General features: G+C 28.2%; 1 protein-coding gene across 2 annotated transcripts in view; it reads right to left on the bottom strand.

Annotated features, from left to right (window-relative positions):
* The window catches only part of LOC143240791 (tyrosine-protein kinase RYK-like), a 211,727-nt gene that overhangs the window by 17,432 nt on the left and 172,571 nt on the right, over positions 1–21,724 (bottom strand). For both annotated transcript variants that reach the window (XM_076483851.1, XM_076483850.1), the window contains exons 2-9: positions 18,923–19,050; positions 14,902–15,001; positions 11,343–11,477; positions 10,573–10,602; positions 9,315–9,453; positions 5,469–5,548; positions 3,993–4,133; positions 2,454–2,543 (exon numbers count right to left, since the gene is read on the bottom strand). In XM_076483851.1, coding sequence (XP_076339966.1) covers positions 2,454–2,543; positions 3,993–4,133; positions 5,469–5,548; positions 9,315–9,453; positions 10,573–10,602; positions 11,343–11,477; positions 14,902–15,001; positions 18,923–19,050 — 843 coding nt within the window. The remainder of the gene's footprint in view (positions 1–2,453; positions 2,544–3,992; positions 4,134–5,468; positions 5,549–9,314; positions 9,454–10,572; positions 10,603–11,342; positions 11,478–14,901; positions 15,002–18,922; positions 19,051–21,724) is intronic.

The raw sequence follows: 21,724 nt of genomic DNA, 5'->3' as shown, positions 1-21,724 counted from the left end.
CCTCTTTATATTTACTTGTCTGTATGTGTGTGTTTTTTCTTACACCAAAGTCACATCAGGCTATCTGCCAAGTCCACCAAGGGGAATCAAACCCCTGATTTTAGCATTGTAAATCTGTAGACTTACCGCTGTACTAGCGGGGGACTATGTGTCCATATGCAAAATCTAAAATTTCTATAAATGTTTGTTATACAAATAGCTCATGGACAATAGCTATAATATTCTTTTAGTCTTGCAATGCTGTAACATCACAACAATTAAAAAATTCGTACTTTGAGAGATAAGGTATTAGACACCATCATACAGGTCCCAGAAAAAACGAACTCAACATTTAAGTTATACAACTTTTGTATTTCAATTCCGAAAGTTTTATTTTGATTTCAGATAATATTGGAGGATGTCTTAAAAATGCTGTAACATCACAACAATTAAAAAATTCGTACTTTAAGAGATAAGGTATTAGACACCATCATACAGGTCCCAGAAAAAACGAACTCAACATTTAAGTTATACAACTTTTGTATTTCAATTCGAAAGTTTTATTTTGATTTCAGATAATATTGAGGATGTCTTAAAATGCTGTAACATCACAACAATTAAAAAATTGTACTTTAAGAGATAAGGTATTAGACACCATCATACAGGTCCCAGAAAAAACGAACTCAACATTTAAGTTATACAACTTTTGTATTTCAATTCCGAAAGTTTTATTTTGATTTCAGATAATATTGGAGGATGTCTTAAAAATGACCGAAAAACACTGATGAATTAAAGCAATAGATCACAAATGCTTTCTGTCAAATTAAAAGTTGAAACTGTGTAACAGCATGTCAGGCACTCCATGATATAAATCATAATTGTATGAATGCTGGTGGAGTCAGGTTTGAGCATCTCAAATTATGCAGAAATGTAAATACATTTAATTTGTTGTATGAAATATAAAAAAAAATTTACTGTATTTTACTAAAATACTTACTAAAGAAATTTTGCTGTATTTTAGTTGTATTTACTATAATCATATGAGCATTACAATTGCAGGTATATTTTTTTGGAGCCACCCTCTGAATAGTTTTCATAAATTCAACTACGGGTAACAGCATTATAATGTTAATTTGACACCAGTATTAATATAATTTATTTTCCTATATTTTATCGCTTGTGAGCCAGAAACATTGATTATATTAACAACTAAATAAAATCTTTATTAGGATACAGATTGTCCTTCTACCATACATACCTCAACCACTTCTGTAACAATTTTAAGATTATCAGTAAACGAGCAAAAGATACTTTGGTAGGATTAAAAATAACTGTATCTAATCTTTCCTTAATAAAATCTGACATTTTATGAATAATTAAAATACTGAATGATTATGAAAAAAATGTCTTTCATTACATAAAATTTACAGTGGTAATTTTTACAATTTTGAGCATTCTACTTTTAGGTTTTAGAATTAAGCTGAAACTTTCTAAATGCATTTTTGTGAAGAATGAATGGAACATAGATAGAAGTTCTGTTTTTGTCACTAAATCATATAATCCAATATATGTGTTTAGAAGATGAACAATGCTTTAGCCCTCTCCACATTCAGACCTGAATAGACTTGGGTTTCTCACCATATACAGACAGAGCTTTCTAGAATTCGGTGCAGGAGAGTGTGTTATAGCAACAAGCAAATCAAGTAGGCTTATTACAATCATGATTCAATGTAACTGACAGTTTGATGTCATTATGATACAACTGAAATGTCTTGTGGATCCCAAGTACTTTTTTTGGGAAAACTGGGACATATGGTCACATTAGACTATCTGCACTGTAGATCCTATGGGGTTCCAACCCTGAGTTTGAGCATTAGGAGTTCTAAAGTATATTACTAGGGAACAACTAGTGCTGAAAGTATATTACAAAAATCAAACTGTTAGAAAAATAGTTATGTTGATAGAAAGTTTTCAAAATAAAAATACTAAAATGTATTAAGTTGGTATAAATGTGTACTATAAAACATATATTTATTATCTAATCTGTATTCTAACCATCCTCACAGAAAACATCCATGCACTTAGCTAATGTTAATCCATCTGGGATCAAAATCCTTCTAGAATGTCAGAAACATGAACTGTATTAATGAGAAAATACTCTTGATTTCTTAGGATTATTATTAGTATACAAATTACAGGCAACCATATTCATTATTCATTATATCTTGTTTTATAAACAATTTTGGGTATGTGTCCTTACTAAACTGTAAATAGACTATTCTTATTCAAACTTGCCATTAACTGAGGCCATACTATTGATTGAGGTCAACCTTAATTATATTTATTTTTACTCTAGTGGTAATTTTAAAATATTTTATTAAATGTGATTGTATCAAATTAGATTCCAACTTTACATATAAAATTTGGAGAACCAGTTTCAATTAATAAATATTATGATGTATGGGTGTAAATACCTGAAACTGTTTTAACAAAGACATCCTGTTTACTGCTAACTTCATTTTCATCTTCTGTCAATACACCATGATATATTTGACCAAAAGTGCCTAAAAAGAAAAATATAAAAATACAATAAAACAGAACTTTATTATTATGCTAATTAACTTATAATGATGGAATTAATATGGATTTTATAGGAAATTTCTCAAAAGGAAACAAATAAAAACAGCATAATTTCCATAACAAGGTGATAAATTTAAAATAAGATGATAATTTAAATATAGTTGAATAATGTAACAATTTTTGTATCAAATAAAGAAATTAAACTCACACATGTACACAAGATAATGTATGCTTATTACACTATATAGTTTTTTTAACATTTCCAAATTTTCTAATAATGTGATTCTTTGCAATACGTAATAAACACTGATACTTTATTAGATAGAGTTTCAACAGTGCAATATTAACAATACAATAGCTATCATAACCACTCTATTACATATGGTTTCTAATGTTTCAACTGTCCTCAGAATCTTAAACAGTGAAAAAAATGACTTCCATCACTTGTTTGTAAGAAATATTAAACTTATGTGCACAACAGATGAGGATCAAAGTGCACAAACTACAACCTTTTACAGAATGCCATTGAATATGGCATTATGTATTTAATGTCACAGTTACCAGTGTTTCATTTAACTCTACATTGCTGATTTAGAGATAGTTCATGAGAGAGGAAAGTAAATACAAATACAATATACAGAGATACTAAAAAAAGAACCTGTAGATATGCAAGTGCTGTATGCAGCAAGTTGTATCATGGACAAAAGTACTTCATCTTTCACATAAGCATTACTTTGCACTCTGACTTGCAAAAGTCTGAATCACATTGATGTAATAAATCCATAGACATATCTTGATTATAAATACTTTTATAACTCATCTGATTTTCTGGTACAAGAGACTTGTATATTTTACTAAAAGCTTGTCACATTTTGTGCAAATATATGTTGTAAGTACAGAATTATAGTTAATACTCTACATTCAATACAGAGTCAGTCCAATGGACTGAATCCATACAGAAAATCAGTTGAACACTATCAGAATACAGAACAACCCACTTTTTCATAAAAAAAATTTCTTCATACAAACCTGAAAGTTCTATTTTGCATGAAATATTTTAAAGCAAGAACTATTACGTCTACTTTTAATTGAAAATTTCTTAAAATGTCATCACACAAACAATTTGCAGTCTTCTTCTTTCATTAAATAAAAATTAATGTATGGGTAGCTTCAATAAAATGGTTTTCTTCTTTTGCATACAATTTAATATTTAAATTACGCATTCTATTCAACCTTCTGACCAATGGAAATTTCTTGGAATAAATGCTTTTAAGATATTTTTGTAGAAGATCACAGAGCTTCTCTCATACAGTTTACATGGTTGAAAACTATTGTTCAAATTATAACTATTTATTATGCTTAACAAAAAACGTTTTTAGCATATTTTTTACTTAGTATAAAAAAACAAATTCAGAAGTTCCAAAAACAAATACCTTCCTGTGATTTTTCATGTAAGTAAATCTTTCTCCTTTCAACAGCAATTTCGCTTATCTGTTCTGTAAGTTCAGAGGCACGTAGGTCATTGACCTGAACTGGAACATTAACAGGAGTTAGACGGCGAAAGCTAGAGTAACCTATAAAAACACAATTCAAGTATTATCCTAAAAATCATTGAAATGCAAAAAAAGAAAATGAACTTCACAATATTTTAAAGCACAGTTCCTAATAGTAAATAAACAGATTATGCATGTCACAAATTTAGTTATATTCATGAAAATAATATTTAACTGCTAAGAAACATGTTGTGGATATCCTTCTATATTTTTCTTGATAAATAAATAAAATCAAGATGATAAATAACTTGTTTATAGTACAGTTTGCCAATTATTTGATGTAGGCCCATAACCAAAAAAACAGGGATAAAAAGTCTATGTTGGGTATATGTAAAAAACATAACCACTGATTACTTTAGTCCTTTAAAGTATGATTCAGTAATTGTTTTCACAGTCTAAGCAATATCAGAGTGAAGTCTTAAACTGTTTAATTTCACTTTCATTCAAAACTACTTTTTCCTGAAGTATGAATCACATTTTACACCATGGATTATAGTGGCAAATGTTGGCTGCTCGTTCATGTATATCTCGTGGTAGCAGTAAAGCCTGTAGAAGTGTATATCTTCAATGTCTCACATGACCTTTCAGGCTGTTAACTGTTTAAGTCCCACAAGCTTGGCAATTTAACTGATTTTTATTCTCAACGATTTTTTCTCTCTATTAGCAACCACAGTTTGAATTGTATCACAACTTCAATGAGTGTTATGCAAGTTGCAACAGATCCTGTTTATTTAAATAATGCTTACAAGTTTCCAGTAAAAGTCTTATTGTTGATACAATTTTAGTAGAGAACCAATCCCTGTCTATTTCTAGAGTAGGATGACATTTTGGCTTCTATACAGAGGCCTCCTTCAATCCAAAACACATACTATGTTTAGACTGCTTAAAATACCCTTCAAACAAATTATCATTGTTATACAAGATAGTAATTTGCCACTTTCATACCAAGATAAATTTAAATGCTGTACTCCTAATATTATTATAATTCTATAATAATGCTTTAATGAGAGCATTTAACCTGTTAGGGATCCAGTTCTAAAGACAGAACAAGTTATGGTATATTATGGACATGAAAACAGCCAATTAACATTCTAATTCCAAACAAAATTCAAACCTCCAACCTGGAGACTGTAAGTGAGATACCATAGTTACTAGTGCATACTGGGCCTAAACAAAATATGGAGATGTAATATTATGTTAAAAGGTTTCCACTGTCAGGATATAAATGATCTTTATGAATTCTAAAAGATCTTAATAGAAAAATTATTGATTAAAAACATATAACATTGAGGCACAAAATTTATACTCTTGTTATATCACACTGAAAACTTCTTTTATACACAAAATTCAACTTACTTCCTGTGGTGCTGGCATTATTAGGTGTGTCCACTCTGAGAAAAGTCTGTCCTTGGGCAGTAAGTCCTGATGAGTTCCCCCTGTAGCTAGGGCAGATGGGAAAGAGAAAAGAACAAGGAGCCACATGTAAATGTTGATAATGGAAATATTATTTATTTTTAACACTTTGTAAAATCTTCATCAAAATGTTAATAGTTATTTTACTTTGAATTTCATTTGGTTTCCATTTGACAAAAAGAACAATATTATATTGTGTTTAGTTGGAATATCATTCAGTGTAACCAGTATGAATTAATATTTGTCAGTGTGACTTGTCAAAAGAAAATTATCTCTCGTATATTACCTATGCTCAGGCAATTTCATCATTAAATACTTGAGTTCTGATTATAAGATTTGCATTCATGTAGCTTAATAATTTGATAATTACTACTGTGATATGATTTTTTCAATTATTTTTTTCATTTTATGTTTCCTGTAAAATACTGTAAATATCCCAAAATTTGCATCCCATAATTCAGTGTTTTCCTTGACAGTTTTTAATCAGTGAATATCTGACACAAGATAATATACAAGTCCAAAATGTCTGTTGTTAAAAACAATTTTGAAGGTTAAAATTAAACAAAAATTTTGTGGCAATTCAACAAAAACTATTGTGATAGAAATATTTAACAATGTGCTTAAAGACTCTTTGGCATTAAACATATAATGTTCTGAAAATATCTGATGTGTTTTCTAGGCTGTTAGAGAACTTAAGTGTTTCATAATCCCTGACCAGTGACCAATTACAGATAAAACATTTAATCTTTCTTTTATATTACAACTGAATAATATTTGTAATTATCTTCAGCATTGGTTCAGCATTGCACACACACATATTTTATATGTATTATAATTATTCTTATGTTGTCGTTTCAGCACAAAGCTACACAGTGGGTTATCGTTCACTGTGGAGAATCAAATCCTTGGTTGTAAGTCAGTAAACTTATTGCTGATCCACATCTGGAATGCATTTACTCCTTTATTTATTGTATTAGTGAAATGTTAATGAGAGAAAACTATATTCTATGTTCTTATAGAACACGGAAGCATCAGAATGTGTTTTTTGCTATTAACTGAGCAGAACTGAAGTATGGTAGGTTGTAGTTTGAAAAAATGACAAAAAAAAACTGCCACATTTATTTTAAACTGATTTGCATTATAATAAAATGAACAATGCCTTTCAAATGAATGATATCTATTTAATAAAATAATCTGAAAAATAACCACTGTAATCACAAGAATAAATCCTAAAATAGTGAGGTACTTCCAAGAGCTTGAAATGTTCTTTCAACAAACTGTATTTCTAAGTATTAGCCAGATTGTGAATTTCTATACAATTTAGAAGAGTTGTGAATTTAATTGCAACTATTTAGTTATATATATTTCTAATTTACAAATATGGGATCACTTATTAATCTTAAGTATGGAGGAATTTTAGCACTTTATAATAGTTTTGTCATATAATTCTACTAGTGTTTTGTTTCTGTTGGATATTACCATTTATAGTTCTTTTTCTACCAAATACCAAAGTTTATAACACCATCCCTGCTTCTAACTGAAAATTTTAAGCTTCACTATCAAAGAAAAATACTAACAACATAATTGAGAAACAAATAATAGTAAACTAATAATATAGATTAAATCTTGTATTACCATCTTTTTACAATTTAGATCCATTGCTTATAATTATAATGTTACTGTACTTCAAATACTTTCATGCTTTTCTTGGTGTTGAAATTTTGATAAAAAGTTTACATTATTTTCAAATTATACACATTTTACACATTAATTTAAAATAAGAGGAACAGTTTAATATGAAAGTATAAAGAAAGATTAAAAAAATTAACCTGTTCTGCATTTGATAATGAACTCAAAACAAATTATTATTTTGCTGTCTGATAGCCGATACTTATAAATAGGTCAAACAACAGTTTCTTTTAATGATCTATTATTATACTTCTGTACAAAATATACTTGATAACAAATGTTAAACATCTGAATTTAGATGTGATATATATTATTTTAATGAAACTACAGTAAATAATAGAAGTAATTTTCTTCAGTGTTTATGGTCCATAATTCAGAATAAATGAAAAAGATTACCACAAACAGTATTTACAATGCCATGAAGAAAGCTCTGATCATAATACAAATTAACATGCAAATAAATTTTGGCAAATAATTAAAAATATGGTGAGAAATGGTTTGCCTGCAGTAACTCAGGCAAATAATCTCTACAACATGTTGTCTTGGGTGCAAATCATGAAAGGAGATAATATGACATTTATAGTTCAATAATTTAAAATATTTTTCACCCAAAACATTACCATAAAACTATGCTTGAATACTTCTGAATAGTAACAAAATGTAATAAAGTGATTCAAAGGGTTCAGGGTGTATTCCTAAACGTTTGAAGAAACTATCTTTTTTTTTCCAAAGGCAGTATACTTATAAAAACAGGCTTTTTTTACACATAATATCCAAAAAAATATGTTCATATTATAATTTAAAGCAAATTAAGTATAACACCAACAGAAAAAAGCAAAAAAAAAGCCTTGAAGAAAACCAATATGATACACGTTACTGAATATAAAATACCTGAAAAGCAATCAAAGAATGTTTTCAAAAAATCTTTTAAATGAACAGTACAATGTAGATTTGAGATTTTTAGAAATGAATTAGACTCATAAATGGTCAGAACTACACAGATAGCTTTAAAAGCTAGCAAATGTAAAATCATTGATATGTTGACTTACTTCTGTTACATGCAACATTTAAAATATAAAAGCTTTATATTTAGAACTAAGTGATCCTTTCTTTCCAAACATGATCATGAATCCATGATCCATTCTTAATAAGGTGTACTCACTAAACACATACACATGCATTCTAGAAAACTTTATAATACATTGATCAGAGAAAAAGAAGAGGAAGTAATACCATTTACAAGTTGATTTGTTAATTTAACATAACTTTTATTTAGTAAAAAATAAGGTGAAAATAAACTCATATTCTATTTCTTAATATAGTTTATAAATGAAACTTAAAAAAAATTGATCAATCCCATTTTAAGGCAATATCTTCTAAACTTGACACACTAGCAGATTTGAAATTACATAATAATCATGAGTATGGATAGTTTGTTTGTTGCATTTTTTTTATACAAGATATCTTAGTTTTTAAACTTTAAAAAAGATAGTCAGAAATCAAAAGTTCAAAAGGTAACAATTACAGATGTGATGTGTCTTAAACTACTTTTTCTTTTTAAATCTAGCTTTTAAAAATAAATGAAAACAGTTCTTTATTTACAAACAGCATACATTAAGTATATGTTACGAACTTTGAGAGAAATGATACAAAGTTCATGTACTGAGCTTAAAAATGTTATGTGAATTCAGATAAAGCTTAGTCTCAGTATTCAGTTATACTGTGATATTATTGAGTACATACTGAATTAATCACTTCTGCATGCTAAAATAAAAATTTGCACCCTACATTAATGTAAACATTTTACATGTATACAATAACAGGGAATGCAGAAGATGACAGATTAAATAGAAAAATGTTAATGACAAAAAATATTTTTTTAGCAATATAAATTGCAAATCAAGAATTGTTTGGATATATGATTTCTTCAGAAAGCCTTTATAATAATTTATCTAAATCATACAAAAACTGACAATCCATCTGTGGAATTGGTTAAAAAAAGTACAGCAGAAAATTAAAATGTCTTTAATTTTTTTCTCTTCATAAATGTTGTGTATTAGAGTGAATAAGACCAAAATAAAAGTTAAAATGATTACTCACTTCAGAGCTTCATTCCGACGAGCTTTTTGAGCTCTAATGTAACAGGTGGTAGCAGCACTTGTAATGACTACAATGAGTGCACTAGCACAGCCAACAGCAACATAGAAAGAACTGGTTGATGCTACCACTGCTGAAGGATCTAAAAATAAAGATCAAATCATGGAAACTTTTAAACAACAAGATAACATATAAATAGGATACACTAAATGACAGCAGAAAACTACATTTATTTTGGTCACAAGTCATCCTCCTAAATAGAAATGTTAATTTGAATTTCCTATTTCATAAAAAATAAATAAATATTATATAGTGCATGAACCTTGTACCATTTAGTTTGATTGATAATACTTCTTTGATAGTAGTTTTGGTAATAAGTGAAATGTAGTCTCACATTCCAGTATTTGATTTGGCCTAAGGTCATTTACTATATTTTAATACCATACATTACAGCTATGTTAGCAATCATCCAAATGTTACTACTGTGTGATGTTGCCTGTAAATATTGTTTGGAAAACTAACTCCACTGAAAATTATATTTTTTGGAATTGTTACTACCTGATGAAATTGAGCCATATTATGCTTGTATTAATGAATAACTGGATGCCAGATAGCTTACATTACAATGGTATTCTTCCTTTAGCATAACACAGTATAAATATTTCATTTTTAAATATGTTTAGTTTTATAAATTATTTCGCAGATATGTATTATGTTGCAATATGTATTATCATCCATTAGTTAAATTATGACCTTTAAAATAAATGGAATACTAAAACAGACTTTTTTTCTTATTTTACAATTACAAAGAATAACAAAAGATATGTTTCCTACTCAGATTTATTGACAGTAATTTATATTATCCAAAATTGATGTATGAATGTGATTTTTTCACTGTACTAATATTCAAAAGGGAATTCTGAGTAACAACTTTTCTAAATGATCAGAAGTGCTGGGTGAATGTTTTGCACAGCTTGATAGTGCTAAGCAGAACTCACATCAATATATTTGGGGAATGCTCAGGACTTACAACACCCATAGAGCTGGTACCTATGCTCAGATGAATAAAAACTTAATTTCATGATAAAGGGATAAAAGAAATTATAAATTACTGTATTGATTCTGTTTATTGTGCAGTCATCACTAAAATTCATTGTAAAAAATTGCACAGTAGTAAGTATCTTTCCAACTGATAGATATACTGACTGCATCTGTGATATCCAGATTGATTATGTAATGTGTAAATCAGATTCTCACTTACCAATTAACATTGTTCCATTTCGATTAGTATCTGGAAAAAAAAAAAGAAATAATTTCATATTTTGTATCCTATGGGTCAAACTTGCACATCTAACAATAACTACCTTACTACTGATCATACTGGTACAATAGTTGTAGTTTAAAATTTAAAACCATTGTACAATAAAACTGCTAACTCTTTATGCAGGGTCATTTATTCTACTAATTTACAAGCATGTGTTGGTGAAAAAACAAAAAATTAAGTATTTACAAGAATAAAACTTATTAAAACTCAACAAACTACCAAACAGTTTTACATCTGGGTGCTCATATGTGTCCAAATTCCACTTACCAGCTGAGGTTGGCAAACCTGAAGTACACGTGGATTACAGTTATCTGTTTGACACCAACAGTTCTTTTCAATTCTCTTTGGTTCATTAAACAATGTGTACACTGAAGAGCTTTCAACCCTCTAGTGCACATTACAAATTTATCTTTGTTGCTTATAACACATACAAGTGATTCAATTTTGTAGAATGTTCTTACTTGTAGGTAACAGTTTAAATAAACCATAAAATTATTTTAACTGGTTCTTCAATTTAAAAATATTACTTCTAGGTACTATACTTATTAATAACTTACCAAAATATATATTTCACAAAAATATTTTTTGTGCAATATAGACATACTTAGGTAAGAGATTCAAAGAAAACCTTTTTCTCCACTGAATGTTTACAATAGGTGCAATACCAGATTTAAAAAAAACAATAATTACTTGTATGAATATATTACCTTTAAGGCAGATTTTCTTTCTTCGAAGAGTCAGGGAAGTCACATTAACTGGTGATCCAGCTGTTATGTTAATATGCAGACTCACATCTACTTCTTCACTCTTTTTGCCAGTACAAGGAAGAATCAAACGAAACACTGTAAAATTAAAAAAAGATTGTTATTAAACAGCTCCCATTCACTTTAATTTTTCTAAAAGAAAATAAAGATGTTAAATTCTTAAAATATAGAAGTTATGAACTTACTATATCACTTAAAGCAGATAAGAAAATTGAATAAAGACTATGGAATGTAAAAAAAAAACACTGTGCGTTACTTATTCTCAAGAAAGGAAATGCAAGTTATTAAAATGTTTTTGTGCTTCTTTGTGGATAAAAAAACTATATAAACAAATGCAAAATTATAGAAGCCCTACTTATACAACAACTCAAACTAAAATTAAACCAATATAACAAAACATCTATATTAATTAATAATCTAACATCCAACAGCAATGCCCCCTATAATCCCATACCCATTTATACCCAAAATGCACCTACTCCTGGGCTACTCTTTTACTAATGAATAATAGGACTGACCATCACAATTATAACACCTCCATATCAGAAAAGGGAAACATATTCAGTGATGGAAATTTGAACCCATGACCCACAGTTTTCAAATCAAACATCTTAACCACCAGACCATGCCAAACTTGAAAATAAATTCTCCTTTTCATTTTTTTTTTTTTTACTTTATATTAATGGTGAGAATAGTGAGAATAAGATACACATGTATAAATTCTGGCAAGGTAGAAGTCATCTTCAGCTAAGACAGCTTTATTTTTCTATCAGGGTGGTTGGCCTCTGGAATGGGCTGCCTTTGGATGTTGTGGAGGCAGTAAACTTAAAGAGTTTAAGAGAAAGCTTGCTAACTGTATGAGTGATAAAGACTAACTTTAAGATTTTATTTATTTATTTATTTAATAGTATTAGTTTTGCTTATACAATGAGACAACCAAGATGGCCTAATAGGTCCCTTGTTCTCTATTCCTAAACATTACATGTTATGTTATTTTAGTCCTATTTTTAATATTCTAATTACCAGATATTCAGACAATTTCTTGTGTTTATTTTAATTTGATATTTTTAATAACCCTTTTAAAAATAACTAAATGTTTTTCTTACATACAATGAGAATTTTAGTTATTTTTTTCTTTTCAAAGTAGTTGTGTAGCTGTTGATTTTCTTTTGGTATATACCTCAGATTAGTAGCAAAAAAGAACTCATTCATTTAACAAAAATATAAACTAGAAAAGTCCTGAATAAAATTTTAGTCCATAACTTTGCCAACTTTTTTAATCTGGTTGTATCTAAAAGAAATTTAGTATACATAGTTCACCTACTGAAAAAGGTTTATTAGCTATCACAAGAACAATTCTTGACCCTCTCTAACAGTTTCTTCCATTGCACTTCACTGGTATTTGGCTATGATTTCCTTATCAAACTCAACTTCTTGACTGATAAAATCTTCATGACTTTATTATCTTTAACTTTCATATAACTGCCTTATTCAAATACATAGTTGTGTTGGAAGAATATAATGCAAAAGTTATCTACTGAAGATTTCCCTAATTAGCATGTACAAACTCTAAGAATATGTCATACATTTATAGCATTTTCAGGTTTGGGACTGGATTTACTACCAATTTCAAGAGTAAATTATAAGTAATAATATGTAGTCTTTGCATAATGTTTGTATATCAAATAGAACCTAAGACTTACTGAATGGTAACATTGTGGTAGGTAACCACCTGCTATGTTATTATGTCATACTGATGAAATTTTGCAGCATTTGGTATGATTTATGCAGCCTGATTTGCTTCAATTAGTTTCTGAACCAGATACACACAGACACATATACATATATCAGTTCTACTTTCTGACATGCTTTACCTGGAATATTACTATGGTTTTTATATATTTACATAATAATTATTGACAAAGAGCTAGAAAGTAGCCTTTATCAGAATACCTCTTTAAAAAACTGCTCTTTATTTCTCCTGCCATATCTGGATCTATGAAGCAAGCTGTGATTGATAAACTTGCATTAGTGAAATATGTAGATCACAAATATTCAGTGATATGTTTCAAGTATTAAGAGTGACATATCAGTGGCCTTTAATAATAAACCTGGCTTACATAAGTCTTACTACCCCATCAATATTGTAACAGGTAGTAAATGCCATGGCATTAATATAATATACAAGAAGTTCTTTCTTATTATATTTAACAAGCTATCTATTAATAATGATGACTTGTTTAATTCCACTAACATATGCACAGAGAAAGGCTTATGAAAATTGAATTTTCCCAAAATATGCCACTGGCAATATAAAGACTGAAAGTACATAAGAATAAAATTAATCATACAAGTGTGTGTATCTTAAAAGTATGTACAAATAATGCTTCAAAAAAGAAATCTCTTATATGGTTGATTTGGTTTGAATGTGAAATGTAGAATTAATGTTTTACCAGTTATGAATATAAGTAATGCTTCTGTTTTGTCCTAAGTATACCATTAATGGCTGAAGGTACATAAATTGTAAATATACCTCACATATTACAATAGGAAACTGGAAAGATCCCATCAGTGTTCCTAATAGCTAACCCTACTAATTTATCTATATTCAGCCAGTACTGGAGATATGAAGTTATACATTTTAAAATTAAAAAAAAATATCTTGTTATTCACACATCACAATTCATTCCTAGTTGATTGAACCATATTTGACATATCCAAATGCAAAAATCTAGGATGATTAGAGGACAAACAAATAAAATTATTTCAAATTAAAGTAGGAATATTATTGTATGTATTCTTTAATTTGACTTATTTTTTATCTTGTTTTTCATTTTTCTTTCTTCAATAATTCACTAGATTTCAAAATATTCATTGTTACATTACACTTTTAGAATGTGGTATCAACTATGATGATTCTTAGGAATACACTGTTTAAATATTGAATCGTAGAAGTTGTTAGTTGTATAATACTTTTGTGCTCATGGATGGTTAACCTCTTGAAGAATTATTAAAGAAAATTAGAAGATAAATAATTTTTCCACAGGTAATTGTTTATTGCTAGAAATGCTCATGATATGCAAAAAAGATAAAACTATTTCTATGCTAAAAGAGGTATTTTTAAAATAAACAAATGTGATTTTTACTTCTTATGAATTCTAACAGTAAGTTTATGGACTTACAACACTAAAATCCAGAGTTCAGTTACCAACAATGACAGATCACAGATAGCCCATTGTGTATGTGAGCAATATGCTAGAATAACAACAACATTATGCAAATTTTACAATAAAATATAGCAAGCTAAGAAGAACAGTATAAAAAGAATTTCACAATAATTGTTAAAATGTTACTACGAAACTCTATCAAAGTAGATAACCTGGTAGTCTTTTCATACTAATTTCTAAACTGTATATATTTTGACTAGAAGAATACTTTTTTAATGTAGGTAAAATTAGTATAACAGAATAACTTTTCTAATTATGTAGTTAATACAACTTACCTTGCTGCTTTTTTGGAACAATGCCATTTCTTGTAATATTAAGTTGAGGAGTTCCTAAAGCCTCTGTATTATTCACTGCTATGGCTATTATGTAGGACATCTGTTAAAATATACATAATTCATTGTTTTGAGCATATTTAGACTTGTAAAAAAAAAAGACATCTTATGCACAAGTTTAGATTTTCTAGTTAATAGTTAAATGTTTAAGTAGTGATAATTCAAATTAATGGTCATCTTCAAGTATGCTTCTGACCACTCATGAATATTTAAGCATTACACATGCACATACAGATATATATAGAAGTAGCCAGTGGAAATGACATGTATTGATATTGTAGAAACAATTAATCGACAAACTTATTAATTTATTAGTATCTGCTCCCTACAACACCTTCTCTACCTTCCATACAAGCAATAAAAAAAATGTGCATTGATTTCATAAATTTTTCATTCACTGCATTATTTTAAGAGGATGTTAATTTTCCTATTTTCATTCATGTTGTTTTCTTCTTTTTAATGTACTATTTAAAATTACCCTTTGTTTAATATGACAGACCTCTTGTCATTTGCACATTGTGTGAAAATCATATTTTTGTTTAAAAATGAATTTTGATATAACTTTTTGTGAAGCTAATTTTGACATTTCTTATTTGGCAAATTAATTGTTAATGCTGATTAAATACTACCAATAAGTCACCATTACATTTATTCTCAAAATATTCAATAATTCAACAGTGGCCTTCAGTAAACCAAATTGATAATTAAGTGATAAAATATGTTTTGTAACCTCTAATAAGAATAATATTTTTTAGTTAAAACATTTCATGACTCCTATTAAATATAATTAAGTAGTCAATTAGCCATACAGTTGAATATATTATTTGAATAGGATGAACCCAAAAAATATTCAATAAAGATTTAAGTTCAGAAAACTTGCAGTCATTTCCTATACTCTCTAACTGGTAAACTTAAAAGATTTTATGATTATTTCATTTTATTTGGTAAAAATAATAAAACATCTAGTAAAAACATAATAAAACGTACCATGGAATTGTTTAATTAACACTGGTATTGTTGCATTATATTAAAAATAATTAGTTTTTGTCTTTGATTCTTGTCACAGAACATGCTCATCCTCTCAGACATAGGGTCATTAAAATTTGACAGTTAATCTCACTTTTCATTGGCAAAAATAGCCCAAGAATTGGCAGCAGAGCAGGTGTTGTTGACTAATTACATTACCTTTAATCAATCAATTTTAAATTGGGGATAACTACAGAAGATAACCTAGTAATTTTGCATGAAATTCTAAAAACAAACAAACAACAACAAACAGAGGCCTTAAATGGACTGCTGCAAATTCCAGCTGTTAATTTCAGAAAACCTTAAAATAAGTTTTATGGTAATTAATAGCCCAATCATATTAAAATAGTGATAGTTAATGTTTCATTTTTGGTACTATATGGTAGCATAAGAATGTGTAATTCCATAAAACTTCAATAAAAGCACTTATGGTAATTCACAGCCCAATCATATCAAAATATTGGTATCTAATGTTTGTTTTTGGTACTACATGGTAGTGTATGGACACCTGGCTATTTGTTTATATTGATTTCTGAAACAAATGGAGGCATTTTGACTACTCTAGATCTGCATCTACTTTTACATCATTGAATAATATAATTATTGATTTCTTACAAAAATAAAAAAGACTGAATTTGGATTGGGCTCCCCTGTAGTCCTCACCTCTTGATCCATGCCTGCTTATTCAAAATTTAACGATGTTAATTAATTCAATGAAAACACTGGTGGAGGTCTAGACCTCCTAGTTTCCTTCTCTATTAAATCTGTATTTGCTTTTACAACATAATTACTATAGTTGTTAACTGCTGAAATAATTGGTGGAAGAGAGATTCAACCCTCCTAGACCCCTCCCCTAGATACATACTTACTTATATAACATTAAAAAAGTACAGTTGAGAAAAACATTGTGGTATAACAAAATTTAAAAAAAAAGTTTAAAAGCAGTGGATTTATTCAGTCTATTTTATTAAAATGGGATAAAAAGTAAGTACAGCTAAGTTTTTTGGAATAAAATATCTGATAATACTGTGACTTAAATTTAGTTTTTAGGGATTAAAATTCTAAAAAAAATAACTGTAGTACACTGAAAAAGTTCTGTACCACTAATTTACACTACAAGGAAAAATAAAAGTATGATTTAGAATACTATAAAGGATTGTCAGATCCAACATTTTTATGGGGACCACCCACAAACATACAATTAAAATAACTGGTAACTACACTGAGTTACTATGTTCCAACTTATGTACACAAATGTTAAAATAAGGAATTATTCATAAGCATACATACATACAAGTGTACAATTGTAAGAAAAAGTTAATTTGGCCTTGAACAAATGAAATGCAGTGAAAATAACAAGTTCATATCCAATATGTTATTTTAACTTCTCCTCCATTACCACAACAGTAAAGCACTAATAAAAATCAAATATTTATTCAAAATTAGTAACCAAAAATACAACTTCTCTTTCCCCAGGAATAACAACAACAACTAGGAATTACAAAATATACTTGCATTATATTTGGTTCTGAAAAAAATATTTAGATTGCTTGCTTTACTTTTGATATTTATACCAATTTTTAATTCCCTAAAGAGAGAGGTATAACAAGTTTAATAATGTACATTTGTTTTAATATTTGTATTTATTTTAGTTAAATATATGTATTTAGAAATGTATGTCTCTTACATTGTTAAATGTGTATTGTGTAAGTCCCTCCAGTTCTCTAAATCTGTATAAGATTTTTGTGTGTAAGAATCAACAATGTATGATGAATGTAAAACATAAATGAGTGCCAATTGAACTTTCTAGAATTTTACTTTAAAGTTTATAAATCAATATGCCATGAAACAGTTTAATATTATTGGGTTACTACAGTATCTACACTCATAAGCCTCAGAAACTATAATTGTGATAAATGCTTATCAAATGGAAAACTACAGATATTTGACCTCAAACATTTACAGATTTCTAACATTATAAACCATTCAACTTTAGAGAATTAACTTCAGACATTAGTATTTCTTTGAAGACATTGTATAACTTCAGCAGTGAAAAACTTGCATGTATCTGTGAAGCACTTAGCTAGCTTTGCCATCAAATGAATGTTGTGTGTATTAACATTGGATTAATTTGCTCTTTGTGAACCATTAATGAAAGGTCCACTTCCAGACCAAACAGAAGACTGAGTACTGTTTGTAAGTTTGTAAACCTCTTGTATATAAACCATTATTCGTATAACCATTATTATCAATTTTAGTTTTTGCATGTTAAAATATATTTTGTGTTTAAAAAAACAGCATGTGTTAATCTTGTTTTCAAATGTCATAAATTTGATACATACTGACATTGAATTAACTTCAATTGAAATTAACATTTCTGGTTATTTGAAACTGTAATACATAAGTAGCAATATAAATCAGAGACTCATCTGAGATGAATTATAATACTTTAATCTCATGCAAAGGAGGAAAACAAAATTATGAAGATGAAATTTCACTCAATAAGAAAAGGAAGGCATCATAGCCAATAGATGAGCATGTAAAATATCATAAACTTGATTCACAAGCTGTCAAAAATTAGTGGAAAGTGAAATTTCTTGAAGAGGTATAAATGTGACTGACTAAAATAAGAAGGTTTTCTAAAAATTGACAAATTGTCTTCTATTTGATTGTGTTCTTCCTCAGAAACTGCCAGCTGAACATATGAATTTAGCTTTCTGTGAATTAAGACTTGAAGCTCCTTTGCAGTTAAAATCACTCCTAAGTCCTAGAAAGTAATACCAGTAACTAAAAACTAAAATTTGATTAATGTTAAACTTATTAGAGGCTAATACTAACATAAGTTCAATCTTACATTGAAAGCATTTATTTAAAAGTTTAAAAAGCTAAAAGTTAAAAAAATAACATAATGAAGTTTGACAAAGGAATGTTTCCTTACCTGGCTGTTACTGAGGCTCTGCCATGTAAAATGTAACTCAGATATGTTGGCTTGTACAACTACCTCAAACTTTAAAGCGTAATCATTAACCTTTCCTTTTCTCACATAATACAGTTCCGAATTCAGTCCTATAACAACAAGAAAAACATTATATGCATTTTAGGGACACATAATAACATACACAATGCTTTCATACCTATAGTGCTTTCACTTTCTGCAAGGTCATTTTTCTTCAAGAAGACAAAAAGATCAAATATTACCAATTATGACTGTTTGGTCAAGAATAGAAATCCCCTTTGAAAATGTAGTTTTATAAAATTTTGAAACAAAATATTATAATCGTTTTATACATATAATTTATGTTATACACTAAATATTTTGTACAAGTGAAAATTTTCATTTAAACAAAAATGAATACATTATACAACTATGAGAAAATACAATCAGTATATCACTTAAATATGTACACCTACATAAAATTGTACATTTTTTTTACATAACTTCTATACTATATGCAATGTCTTGTAGCAGAATATTGAAGCATCTGGTGGTGTTTTAAGTCTTTTTTTATGTTTTACATCAGTTAAAACTTGAAAGTTTTCAATACCTTCCAATGCAGCAGAAACTTTCAATTAACATTTTTCACAAGTAACCTAACACAAATTTTATTGCAAAAACTTCCTATAATGTTTGTTACTCTTTACTCAAAGGGCTAATCTTTATCAGATAATCTGCAAAGAAAACAGAATTGCTTGATACCATGGTAAAAGCAATTCTTCTAAATATGAATTTAAAATAGGAGCAAATTAATAGGGTAAGATTGGGAAAATATCTTAAATTTCCATACTAGACACTAAACAGATATTGCTAACTAATTTTACAGATTTACTGGTTGAAAAAAAAACAAACTACTACTACTAACAATAACAAACAAAACTACTACATCACATTCTTCATCTATGAAAAGTACAGCTTTTCACAGTATTTAAACTTATAAACACTACAATTCTTGTAACTGAGCATAACAAACATTAAAAAGGAGAGCATTAGGTGAGCTACATTTATGTTTCTCTCATTTTGAAGCAAGAAAAAAGTTATTTTATGTTTATGATGCCACAAGAAGGTTCACTTTTTACTTCAGTAAATGAAAGTATATTTATGATGCCAGAAAGAAGGTTCACTGTTCACTTTATTGAGTGTAATTATTTTTACAAATTAGCCATTTCTTTGTTGTCTTTAGAGAAAAAACAAAAAGGCATTTGTAATGGCTTTACTGTTATGTATTTATTTTAATATCAATGTTTGTTTTAGTTAAATATATACTTACAAATGCATGTAATTTATATTGTTAAATGTATATAGCAAAAGTACCACATGTTCTCTAAATATGTAGAAGATTCTGGAGTGTGAGAACCTACAATGCATTGTGTGTGTAAGTGATAAAAGTGATTGCTGGTATTGTCACTAATTGAACTTTAGAGAACCTTCTCTTAAAGCTTATAAAAAGATAACCAACACAACTTGGAGAGACAGTATATATTGTTGCTGGAAGTTATAACTTTGATAAATGCTTATTAATCAGAACATTACAGACATATAACCAGGACCATTCATAAATTTTGAACATTACAAACCATTCAACTTTGGATGATAGTATTTCTATGAGGAAACTAAATATCTTCCTTGGTGAAATGTTAGCTTGTAAACCACATGAGGCTAATTAAGAATACAGCTAGTTAGTTTCCAATCAAATTAATTGTAATTGAGTATAAACATGAATTAATATGGTCATCATGAACCATCAATAAAATATTCAGTTCCAAACTAGATAGAAGACTCAGTATTGTTTGTAAGTTTGATAAACTTTTATATATAGTATATAAATCATTATTTGTAATAACCATTATTATAAATTGTATTATTGTCTGTATATTAAAATATATTTGTATTAAGAAAGAAAATTGTGTGTATTAGTCTTGTTGGCAAATATAATTTGATAGATATTGACATTCAATTAATTTCTAAATGCAAGTTAAAATTTCCAGTTTTTTGAAATCATAACATGTAACATAATAAATTGGAAGCTTATATCCATGATATGAATTAGAAACAAAATTTGATCTAAATTAAAATTTAAGTCATAATTCAATTTATATTTATCAGTGCAAACAAGATTTGATTGTTTCAGATTATCAAGGGTTTCTTGAATCACCCTCCCTCAAATAACTAAAAAGGTATAACAACAATAAATTGATTGAAATTGTCTAAGTTTTACAATTAAAATTTACATAATCAATGAGAACAAATGAATTAAAAATGCGTATAATTGAAATATTAGTCGAAAATGATTTGTTGCTTGATGAAGTAATAGGGGAATATTCTAACATCTCCAATAGCCAATCAGAGTTGAGTGATAAAGATAAGTTAGAAATCCAGCAACAACTAAAAAAAAACAAAAACAGGCTGAATAAGCCCATATTGAAATCGAGAAAGAAATTAGTCTCTACTCTGATCAACCAAGGCAAAATGACAACTGAACTCAACTTGTATGTTAAAGTACCTCTCTTTATTGAAAATTAAATTGATAAATATTTCCAAGAATTTGAGAAGGTTGCTCAAAACATGGAATGACTTATTGAAAAATGGTCATTATTATTACAGTGTTTTAACTGTTAAAGCACAACAAACTTATGCTACTCTCTCATTAAAACACAGCATCAATTAGGATAAGGTTAAAGCAGCTATTCTTAAAGCATACAAATTTGTACCAGAGGCTTATTATCAAAAGTTAAGGTTATAGCA

The sequence above is a fragment of the Tachypleus tridentatus genome, chromosome 13 (assembly GCF_004210375.1).
Source record: "Tachypleus tridentatus isolate NWPU-2018 chromosome 13, ASM421037v1, whole genome shotgun sequence".
NCBI lineage: Eukaryota > Metazoa > Arthropoda > Merostomata > Xiphosura > Limulidae > Tachypleus > Tachypleus tridentatus.
Note: the sequence above shows the minus strand (reverse complement) of the source record. Positions and strands in the feature narration are given on the sequence as shown.